The sequence below is a fragment of the Myiozetetes cayanensis genome, unplaced genomic scaffold, assembly GCF_022539395.1.
Source record: "Myiozetetes cayanensis isolate MyiCay16 unplaced genomic scaffold, myiCay2020 scf2-11, whole genome shotgun sequence".
Taxonomy (NCBI): domain Eukaryota; kingdom Metazoa; phylum Chordata; class Aves; order Passeriformes; family Tyrannidae; genus Myiozetetes; species Myiozetetes cayanensis.
In genome coordinates this window covers 41,587,815-41,599,658 of record NW_026087411.1, presented here as the reverse complement: position 1 = coordinate 41,599,658, position 11,844 = coordinate 41,587,815, and the positions used below count along the sequence as shown (strand labels likewise).

The following is an 11,844-nucleotide window of genomic DNA, read 5'->3' as shown; positions in this document are numbered from 1 at the left end:
ACAGCTTCCAGAGTAAGACAATTACCTCAAAGCTATATTACATACAAACAAAGTCTCTTTTCATAAATAGATATATACACCCATATATACACACTTCCAGAACAGGAACTTTATGAAACAACCAAGTGAACTGAAGCATTTGAAAACTACTTGGACATACAAGCTCCAGCCAGTCTTTTACTGATTTTACTCAGTTGTAGCAACCAGCACACATTTATCTATAAAGCGTTCTTCTTTATTTAAGTTAAACAAATTTTCAAGGATGGTTTCCATCTATAAAATGAACAAGTACAAGCTCTGTACAGCAGACTTTTCAAACCAACTGAAAAAAAAAACAGTTTTCAAACTATGTTTTGAAAATCTGCAAAATAAACAGTATCACCATTCTTGTTCTGAAGACGGTAAGAAAAGTTCTCAGGAGACTCCATCGCAATTTGCTTCAAGGGCTCTTAATTTATCTTTCAAATGGGTGAATTTCTTCAACATTAAAAACCCCTAAAATCACAGTAAGTAACTTTGGCACACTATCATGTAAACACAACAAAAGGATACCTCTTCTTGGCCGTTCTCTCAAAGAAAAGCGACACACAGCTCCTATATTAAAACCCCTATGCACAGCATCCGTGGGGAATTACTGAAAAAAATATTCCTACTTTATGATTGCTGTTCTCATTAAAGACTAAAGAGATGAAATATGGATTTTATTTTTTTTTAAGCTAGCAATTCTGATTGAGAGACAAGAGGCAGGTCAATATAGAGTTGCAATTGCTCACGTCAGTTAGTGTTACCCTTACTTTGATCAAAGTTGCAAATGGAAATACCTCCATGGTTGAAGCTGAGTGGCTGGGCTGGTTTTTTTTCCTTTTAAATTCTATTTTTCAAAATCTGAAACAACTGACTTGCTGTTGAGCCCATATTTCAGCATTTGTATTTCCAAATCATGAAGGAACCTATTGCTATGTTTATGAAACATCTTCAAGTTCTCAGCTAGGTTAAAAGGCTACAAGGAGAGACTAAATGCTGAAAATAATTCAACCACTGTCTGGCCTCTAAACAGGCAAGTTTTGGAGAAAGTGGATTGTGAAGCATAAGAAAAAAAGTATTAATTTTTCATAAAAAGAGTAAGATGATGGATGGGTAAAACTGGATTTAATGCCCCCATCCAAATCCACACCCCCACGCAGGTACTTGCAAGTCTTAACCTCAGACACACAAGGTGTCTGTGGGCTCACTGACTGGCACTGCTAAAGCCAGAAGAGTACCATCTCTACACCTAATGCACAGGTACAGCCAAAGGAAGAGGAAAAATCAGGAACTACTCTACTCCCAGGACAAAGAAAGAGGAGGACTGTACCAGCATTCTACAGTACAGCACATGTGTTCTTCATCTCCTTATGATCAACCTTTACATTTTTCCAAGATCATCATCTTTCCAAAACCGCTTCCTGGCACTTCATGTCTGCACTAATTTTTGTCAATACTGTCTCACTTATTAGTACTTATTTACCTTGCCTTCTCATTTTAAAAGCTCATTGAAGCATTTGCTTTCAATAAAAAAGTATATAGTCTATGCAAACATAAGAAAGGACACGTCAAAGTTGGGGTTAACTTTGACAGTATTATTTTATAAAAATGACATCAGCTGGACTGAAGCTGCAAAATGCACAAGTTCTATGGTTAAAAACACAAAGGCTATGCAGGTATCCAGGCTGACTCCCAGAGCCAAGCCTGAATCCACTCAAAAGCTCCATTTAAAGAAACAAAATGGAAGAAAATTCCCCAGTAGTAGGTCTAGAGATTAAGCAAGTGCAATTCAGAGATATTACATAGCTGCTCATCCTTGCAAATTAAAATTGCTGTCATCAGTGATGTAACTTATTTCTACAGCTCAAAAGGGGAGTTTGAGACAAATTTTTCTCATTAGGGCCCAGAATAAAACTGTGCTGAACCAACACGGCTGCACAAAAGATCTGTGCGGTTTATATAATTTTAGAACAAAGGAAGAAGTATTTCAAAGACAAAATACTACAGAAATGATCAACACAAATATCAAGTACAAGTTTAACATTATCCAGAGCACATGTAATGAATTTCCAAGTTGGAATAAACTATCCGAGCGATCATCTGGGCAGAGGCGTTGACTTTTTCTGCTATTTTCTTTTTCCTCCTGAGTTTCATGATCTCTCCAGTAAGGGTGAAGTGTTAAGAAGTAGATCCACTTTGCAAAGCAAAAGCATCCAGTGTTAGCACGGACATCATACCCAGCAGCACAAAATCCGCACCTTCGTAAAGTTTCTCTCTCCTAGCACTCCGATCCAATTTCTGGTTATACATATGTCAATCACTTTGTTGATAATTGTAGGATGATGAAAACTGATATAAATCATTGGGAGCTGACAATATATATACTTCCATATATTTATATTTAGAGTCCATCATAGAAAAGTTCATATTCAAATTACCAAGTACACACAGGAGAAAAAAAAAACAACTTCAAAATGACACTTCTGTTTCTGGAAATAACAAACCATGACTTCTATGCAAATGGAGTTTTCAAATGACCTTCTCCTAGTAATTTTTCCCACCCTCCCTCCCACGCCCTGTTCCCCACAGGTGTTTCTTCAGATCCTTTTTGTTTATCATACGTCAGTTGTTCCTAGAGTTAATTATCTGCTGTGCAAGTAGTAACTGAAGACAGAAAGGAACCTTGAAGTTTGTAGCACAATTCCTTCTTGGTGTGAAGGGATGCTCAGTGCCATCTTTGCAGTGCTCTGAGTTTCCTGGATCCCTGGTGTCTGCTTCAGCGCTCTACTTTCAGATAAAGGTGGAATACTGAGGTATATAAGTTCCATGGAAAGTTTTAAGAAATACATCAGTAATTCAATCAAAACTTTGCCCAATGTTTTTCAGTTGAAACAGCATTTTGCCTGTAAGTCCTTCTACTGCTGCAGATTAAGTGTGAATTTCCACTGTTGTGACAAAGAAGGATTGCAGATCTCAACGGTGAGACCACCATTTTTGGCATTTCGGCTGTCTAGACAGAGGTTGCTGCCAACGTGCCTCAGTTTAGAATTGCTTTCAATTTGTTCCCATTTCTGGAAGAGAAAACACAGTTATTGAGCTGGAAAGGTGGGAAAAGGAAGAATTCTACATCCTGTCCTTTCAAGTCTTCATAAGCTCCCCTGGCCTGTGCCTGGGAAAGCTGTGGAAACCGCAGTAATAGTAGCAGTTCAGATGATTCTTGAATAAGAGTATGTAAGTTATGGCAAGCCTTGCCAAAACAGCTGTTCATTAAGCTAACACTCTGCAAGACATGCAGAATACACCACCAAGCCATTCTCCTCTACTTCAGAACTTCTCAAATACCCTGTTACCTGCATGAAACCTTTGGTCTGAAGAAAAAAAATAAAAATCATAAAATCCATACACATATCACTACAATACTGAGCACAGAGAAGCAAGAAGCAGAATCAATATAAACAACTTTACAGAAGTCCAGAAATTTGTCAGACACCTTTCAGTTATGCAGAAGACAACCAGTCAATCTGTGTGCTGTCAGAAGCTCTTTGCCTAACGTGATGTCAAAGGACAGAGTAAATCCCAGAAATATGATGTTAAAAAAAGACAGTTTTTGTCTTATATTTCTAATGTACTGTGCCCTATAAACCTCATCAGGAAAATCTTGCTTCTGTAGTTTCCTGTTCTGAAAAGTGTCAAGAATACTCCTCCCTCATCAAGGACAGAGTTTCAGTTAACTGTGTGTAAAGACAGAGATGCAGAAGCAAGGAAGCTGGCAGATGATCAGAACTGATGACTTAGCAGAAAGAGATGAATTGTTACACGACTAGATCAAAAAGATGGTATGACTCTGCAAATGTGATTTTCCTCAGGCATGGGAAATAGATGAAGTTACAATAGTGCACAAAGAAAAATGAATTTAAGGAGTCTAGTGCTGTTATAAACAGGTCACCACTGAATAGAAGGAAGGCCAAAGAACACTATTCTGAGACACAGACTACATAATCTTCAAACTTCACTTAGTAATACCTTTCAAAAATACACTGTGGAATATAGAACCTATTTCAGAAAACAGACGTGGCAGTTGAAGACTGTTACACATCAGTGCTATTGGGTGAAACCTTTACATAAGGCCCCTGTTGGGATAGAACCTCTACATGACACAAGTGACCAAAGATTATCACTGGCTATGAAAGGACAAGCTCAACACACAAGCTTATTCCTGCTGCTCTGTTTAGATATCACACATCCTTAACTTTACCCACATAAACAACAGTGTGAAGAGTAGAAGTTATAGAAGAGATGATCACCAGTGCATGTTCTTGCATTCTCATTCCCAGCCCTTGTTTTCCCCACTGTTTGCAGAGTGCAGTCACGACATACTGACCTGTCTGCTGTCATTTTCCCTACAGCCCTGAAGTTTTATTAGTGAACCAGGTGCTCTGTCCACAACAGTAAGGCACAAATCCATGTGTTTCACTGACTTGTCCTTTGTTAAGGCCCATTCCTACAAAAAGGAAGAAAAAAAGAGCGTACAAAATTGCGTACATTAACAGATGCACATGCTATCTCTGCATATACAGCACAGTTTAAAATCCTGTAAATAGTTATGTGTGAGCATTAGAACAGTTCATTGTTTCCCACAGAACAGGAGAGGAAAAACGTCCTTTCCAAACACAGTAATTCCAATTGTTTCAGTATCCCCACGTCAGATCAGGGTTGAGCTGGCTGTTTGCTCCCTCTGCTGGCTCCACACAGCTGCAGCAGGCAGTCACACCGGGCTTCAGATGTAGAAATATGTATCCAAATATTTACTTAGCTATAAGTTTATTTATGTGTATATATACATATGTGTGTGTTACACCTTCCACATATCTTCTTTATGTATATGTATAGATATTTTTAAAAAGGACGTAATCACACACATAAAACCCCTATAAGTTTGGTCTGCAGCATTACTGGCCATGCTACTCACACACTGAACAAAGCATAAGGACCACAGTGAGGAAACAGTAGTTCTGAATACAACAGAGACCACCAGAAAGCAATACACAAGAGGGCTAAACTCAAAGGTAGAGGGAAAATGTTCCTTCCTATCCAAGGTGTGATGTACAAAAGAATTTCCATTAAATGCATTTAAATGGGCAACTCTTCAATGAGCAAAGAAAAGCTGTTCTATTTGTAACTGTTGCCCAGTTTGTTTGATCTCAGCATCTTCTTACACAGAGCCTGATCTTGCATTGATGTTCAGACTCTCTCCTCATGCCTTTATCCTTCAAATTTGATCTCCAGGATCCCCACTGGTCTTCATTTGTCTAACTATGCTTTGAGGAAAGAAGCCACTTGATTAAAGCCACACTAATTATCCAAATCATGCTTGTAACTACTTAAAATGGCACAATTAGCTTCTCTCAAACAACTAAAGAGGATTTAGTTGTATAATACAAAATCCTAGATATGAGGCCAAGCCTGGTTACATTTAAATGTTATTTTGGAAGCAATCAGTGGTTAAGAAATAAATTACATTACTAATCCCACCTCTTTTTTTTTTTTTAAACCTAGCCCTTCCTGATATGAAACAGATACTTTCCTCCAGTGACCAGAAACTAAGACTAGCTATAATGGAGATAAGATGAAGCAAGTTCCACTACACCAGAGGAGAAGAAAAGTTGCAAACAGTCTATATGCTCGGGGCACAGGCACGGGATAGCTCTATGTAACACTTTGAAAACCAGGACACCTGAGAAAGCCTTCTATACAAGTCCAAAATTCCCAGGAAGGAAGCTACTGGCCTCTAGTGTAAAAGCAAGTATTAATAGTGACAAAGGAAGGGGATAATGTGATGCACACTGAATGAATCTTTGGGAGAAGGTATTTAGTCAATCTGTTATAACAACTGATCTGCTAATTTGGGTTCATCTTCCTATCACCAGTACATAGTAACTGCTTGAGTTAAAAAGCTTAGGTTCACTTTCGCTTTTTTGAAAGAAAGCTTTTACTTTGGAAAACAGAAATTAATGGTATACAGACCTGGTTTCCCCCGGCATTATGACATTCATAAACTCCAACAACACCATCTGCAAAATGGCCCAAGGTGTCAAGGCAATTGGTACCCTGCTGCAAAGCCCCAAAAGCTATATCTTGATGATCAGGTACCCTAAAACAAAACCAGAAATAGTTGCTTAATTCAGTTGGGCTTTTTTTTTGTTGGTTTTTAATTTTTTTTTTTAAACTCCTTGGTTTTACTCAGAGTAAAAGATGAGACATTAAGGATGAGTGATGACTATCATCTGGAAATCTCAATCATCTTTTGAGAGGTGGCAATTATCTGATCATGAACTGATCAAACACAAGTAAACTTGCAAGTTTAGGACTCAATACAAAACGACTTGTGCCAGAGAATGAGGATAAACATATAAACTCAGCGTAACAACCAAGTTAAAGATGACTTATTATTTAAGGTGACTCAAAGCTTAATGCTATCATTAAAGGTCATCAGATCCTTTTGTCTTTTCAGGTAAGGTAGCTTCTGGCAGAAATAGGACATTCTACATTTTTCTCAGACTATTTTTACTGAAATGTTAAAAAAGGGGTTAGTAATATAGAAAAAAAAATCAAAGTTTTTCTGATATCTATTTTCTAACACTTACACATAAAATATACTCATAGTATGGAAATACCTAGGCAAGCCCATTCAGCAAAGTAGAGCTGAGGGGTAGAGCCCATGAGTTCATGTCAAACAGTAAAACAAGGGCATATCAGAACCTTTAAAAATCTTCAGACTAAAATGAGTACAATAATTCAATCCAGCAGAATGAGCACATGAGGGATGACACACAGTAAGATGACATTACACTTCAGTAACATTTATGGTAGCACATTTTCCAGGAGAGCTTGCAAGACACATTTTTTCTGACAAATTAAACAAAACCAAATATCCTCTGGCACTTTTAAGAGAAAATAAAGGAAAACTTACTTCCTCAGCATCACCCTGGTTTATGAGACTCCTTAGTATGTGTGGCACTGCACATGTTTCACTGGGGCGGTAATAGCTGGTGCTTTTGCATCTCAAGCCTATATATCTATCACTAGCAATTACCTGACTCCACTGACATGAAGCGCCGTCAGGGAAAAAACACCATGTATTCTTACAAGCTACACACAGTATCTTGCACCATTACAGTACTAACAGCTGGTCAGACTCAGATGTGACCAAAACACTTATTAATGGGTTATTAAACCACAAACTTTTCATGCTTTCGAAAAGCGTTTCTCTTCAAGGATTTTTCACTAGTTAGGATGCATTCATGTTAGAGAAGCTGTTAGCAATATTATCCCTCGCTTCCCTCTTCTCACCCCCAGCCAAAAGTCAGTGATTATCCAGTGACAAGAGACTCAGTTTCTTAGGAGTCTTAGGCATCTGCCTTTGTCTGCCAAACATACAAGTCTGCTGACTCCTGTTACTTGTAATATATTGAGATTCAGTCTCCTTACTCAACTAGCTATGTGCTTAGGCAAAGGCACAAGCTTTAAAGGGATGACAACAGGATACAGAACAGTGTGCTTTTGAGCAAATAGCTTGTGTAGGAGACTAACTTCTAGGTAAGTGAAGTCCTTTGGACACTGTTCTCTAAAATATCTGCTACTGCAGCTGTAGTTGCAGTGAGTAGAAAAAGAAAAAGCAGCTTACTAGGGAAAAGTTACTCTTAAGGAACAGAACTAATAAAAACAAAAAGCACATAAACATGCATGAGGCATTGCATTTACAGATAAAATAAAAAGCATTCTTTACATTCAAGGTAGAAGAAAGAGAAACTGATAATTTCTGGGGAAGCCAAAAAAGAATTGAGTACTAGTGTCAGCCAAAACTCACCGTAACTCAGGATAAACATTTTCAAGATACCACTTGAAGGGTTTGCAGCTAAGTCTCTTTCTGAGTTCCATTCGGCTTTGAATACTAGAGGAGAAAAAAAAAAAAAAAAGTAGTTTTCAAAGTCAGGCTGTTGTCTTCATATACGTTATGGAATACACAAGAAAACTCAAGAACAGCTGAATTGTTGAAATAAACTGTAAAGTAACAACATGAGAGCCAGCACTACTTTCACCTCAGAAGGCACTGTCTCATGAAGAATAAACAACAGGGCAAAGAAGCACTTGTGACTTACTTGCCATAAGGTACATTCCTGGCTGAAGGCACTGCTGCATAATAGAAATTTTTATACTCATCCATCCAGACTTCTGCTGCCCTGCGTGTATTTCTAGGAATAATCATATGAAACACATTGGTTACACTTTCTCGAAGTGCAATTAAACCACGTAATTTATCCTCAGGTTGATTTTAACCCTTCCTAGTACTACATAGTTAGCTGCCTCAAGCCAGGCAGAATAGTCCCTATAAAGAACACAAGTAATAGAAAACCATTAGAGACTAACATAACTGACACAAATACATTTAGGACAAATTTTATGTCTTTTCCACACTCATCACTGCTTTGGGTTTTCATCCAGAATTTAATACACATCTTGGAGTTGATTCTGCAAATTTCATGGAATTTGTTATGTTGGTGTTTGATTGGTTTTTTTTTAAATAAGAGTAATTTAACATAAGCCATATTTAATGAGTGTTCGCCTGGATAAAGCCAGTTAATTGGAAACATAAAATTCTCCACAATTTTGGGCAATATTAAATAATGTCTTTTACATTTTTGAAAACAGGTATGCTAACATAGGCAAGGCATTTTCAGTCTCCATCCTGTTCCTACCAGCACAGCACTCAAGTTCCAAAAAACATAAGCTACCATGAAGTTCAAAGCTATGAACCAAACAAATTCAAGTCTACAAGTCTGCTGTAGCTGAAGTAAGAGAGAAGAAGGAATCAAAAATTAATTTTAATTATTTAAAATTCAAGAGAGATTATTGCAATAAATGTGAAAAAAACACTACCCCAAATGCTTTGTTTTTAATCATACACATCTCTAACTGAAATTCCTGTATTTATGTCTTTAAATCTCCTTTTGGACTGCAAAAGGGCAACGGCTTTTTCCATTCCCTTGGTTCCATGTAAAACTCATTTACTTCTATTGTTCATAATTGTTTTTTAGAAAATTAAGTCTCATTTCACTCGAAACTGCCATGTTCTCAAGGTTATTTTACATTTGGCAGCAAGTTCATCTAAAGCAACTGGAGTAAACTCAGTCAGCCAATAGCTTCTTTAATATGGTTTTCCAATTCAAAAGACAGAAGGAGTCAGTATAAAGTGAGGGATCTTGCAGGTTGCTGAGAAAGAATAAAAAATGTGGGGAATAAAAATGTCACAACGAAGACCTGAATAATTTTTTTGTTTGAGGACTGATTTTTTTCTTGCAAAGACTCCTTTAAATTTTTGTAAGCAAAATCCCACTCAATTTAGATTAGAAGTTATGTCAGTTTATCTTGACTTGCAGTCTCTCAGACCTGTGTCAGTGTCAACCACTCAGCACCTGCACCTTTTGCTTGCTCAGCAAGCAGCTTGGCTGCCCATAAGCCAAACAGATTTTGGTGGTTAGAGAAGAACTATTTGGTTTGCCAAGATTTAATGACTCCAAAGGCACTTTCAAGGCTAGAATACATGCCTGCATTATGCTTCCCCACAGTCAGGGATGAACAGTTCAGGCTTAGTGTGACACAAGTATGGGCACTGTGTAGACACTGAGAACTGTCTAAACTAGTAAGGCCCCAAATAAGTCAGGGTGCTGAGGAGCACAGCACAGAGTGCACTTAATGCTGAGCCACAGTAAATGAAACCAAGCACCAAGCAATGAGGGAGCTCTGCATGGAGCAGACCGGGGTCTGCAAGACTTACTGGCTTGTTGAAGTGGTGTACTGAAGCAGTGCGTACTGGTCTAGCAAACCCTGTCAGACACAAGCTGTATCTGCCCACACCACACAGCCAGGATGTGGTCTCCCCTCTCATGAAACAGGACTCCCAGTCTCTCATCCAGAATTACCGATTTGTTTTGGCCGCCAAAAGGCAGTGCGTACTGAATAGCCAGCTAAAAATAGGATGCTTACCCAGAGCAGTCCAGAACAAATTGCATATAGTCAAGGGACAGATGATGGCATAAGCCAACAAGTCCCAATGGCAAGATCAGAACAGATTCCATGCACCGAAGTTTCTTGGCAGCATGGTCCTACATATATCTGATAATATCTGTATTCCAAGGATATCCCTTTACCTTAGGTTTGTCATTCTCTTATTGCTAAAATTGATTTTAAGGCATTCTGTTTTATAGGTTTGAACATCCAAAAAAGCTAAGTAAGGAGGAAACCTTCAAATATACAACCTGTCAACCTTGCTTTTAAGTGATATACAACTCTTCTGGGTCAATTAAAAAATAATTCCATAGAAATAAAGAATTTTAATGGTATTTTGGAATTTGAGACAGCTGGACAGATGAGGACAAAGCTAATAAACGACTTTCAGAGAAAGGCAGAACTGGAGAGGGATCTGGAAAGGTAAATACCCAAGACAAGAGCTTGCAGGCTTTAGCTGTCCTCAAGTGGGGCCTCTTTGCAAGAGTGGGGTCTCTTTGCAAAGTCATTTTGAACACAAATGACTTAAAAAATTTGTCACAGAAATTGTGAAGACATTTGAGAGATCAAATCACAATGATGATTTGACTTCACCACAAAATCAAAAAGCTTTAATCCCAGTATGAATGCAGAATCTTCAACCCCTGCCACTATGATGTATTTCTGGTGTCTGCTCTATCCCTGTGTGCATACAGCCTCACCTTTTCCCTATTTTTCCACTGAGCTACATTTAAGTAACTATTTACATCACAAGGAAAGCAGCATCTTGGCAACACCCTGAAGATGGAAAAGCTGCAGGAGTGGGAAAGCTGCACATTATATTTATATATTTATTCACTTTTATTAACCATGTTCCTTTTTATAATGTCCATTTCAAAGCCTCATGAAACTAAAACAGCTTTATCCTAAGCCTACATAATGCAGTTTAATTGGTAGATCTTTCTACCCTCCTGATGCACATGATAAATGCTGGAACAGAGATGTGATGTATTGAGGATATTTCATTGCTAGCTTTTGTTTTCCCATAAGTACTATTATTAATTTTTCACTGCAGCATAAAATACAGATCTCAAAGAACAGGGGAGTAACAACAAAAAAAAAACACTATAACTACTAGAAGAAAGAGGACAGGGACTTTATTTTAGCAGACTATTGAATTCATTAAAGTCACCTTGGTGGTATAATCAGCATGGAAGGGAAGAACTACACCCTAAGGAGATTCCTCAGTCTAAAGTGAATCACAAGTCCAAAAATATCAGCAGCTTAGAATATTCTTACGAATTTAAGAACATCTGCACTCTCTGTGTTGCTTCATGTTAAACAGAGTTTGGGTTCCATATCCCTTCAAGGGTGAAGAAAAAATTTTATTTCCACCTCTTAACCTACAGAACCTTTAGCAGAGTCTTGTATTTCTTCACCCTCTGAGCACTGAGCATTCTCTAAACCAAAACCTACAGTGATTCTTCAGCTACAGCTGATACAGCCTTGATCAAAATGTCCACCACAGTCCTATAATACTTTTATCCACATTAATTAAAAACACTATGAACATAAATCAGCACTGCTATTCTCACTATAAAGAAGAGAAACGAGGAGATAGCTCAATATTTCAGCTACTGCTGCGCATTGTACCAACAGCAAAATTAACCAGCATAATAATCTAAGCCCTTAAAACTGCAGTTTCTTTGGTCTATAGAAAAAGTGTCTCTAAACATAGCACAGGAAAGGCAAATGAGAGAGAATGAAGTTGCCAAC

General features: G+C 37.9%; 1 protein-coding gene across 1 annotated transcript in view; it reads right to left on the bottom strand.

The window, feature by feature from the left end:
- Positions 1–699: 699 nt before the first annotated feature.
- The window catches only part of GALNT2 (polypeptide N-acetylgalactosaminyltransferase 2), a 91,685-nt gene continuing 80,540 nt past the window's right edge, over positions 700–11,844 (bottom strand). Inside the window, exons 12-16 of the mRNA XM_050314308.1 lie at positions 8,184–8,276; positions 7,892–7,975; positions 6,049–6,175; positions 4,406–4,525; positions 700–3,095 (exon numbers count right to left, since the gene is read on the bottom strand). Coding sequence (XP_050170265.1) covers positions 2,940–3,095; positions 4,406–4,525; positions 6,049–6,175; positions 7,892–7,975; positions 8,184–8,276 — 580 coding nt within the window. The 3' untranslated portion in view covers positions 700–2,939. The remainder of the gene's footprint in view (positions 3,096–4,405; positions 4,526–6,048; positions 6,176–7,891; positions 7,976–8,183; positions 8,277–11,844) is intronic.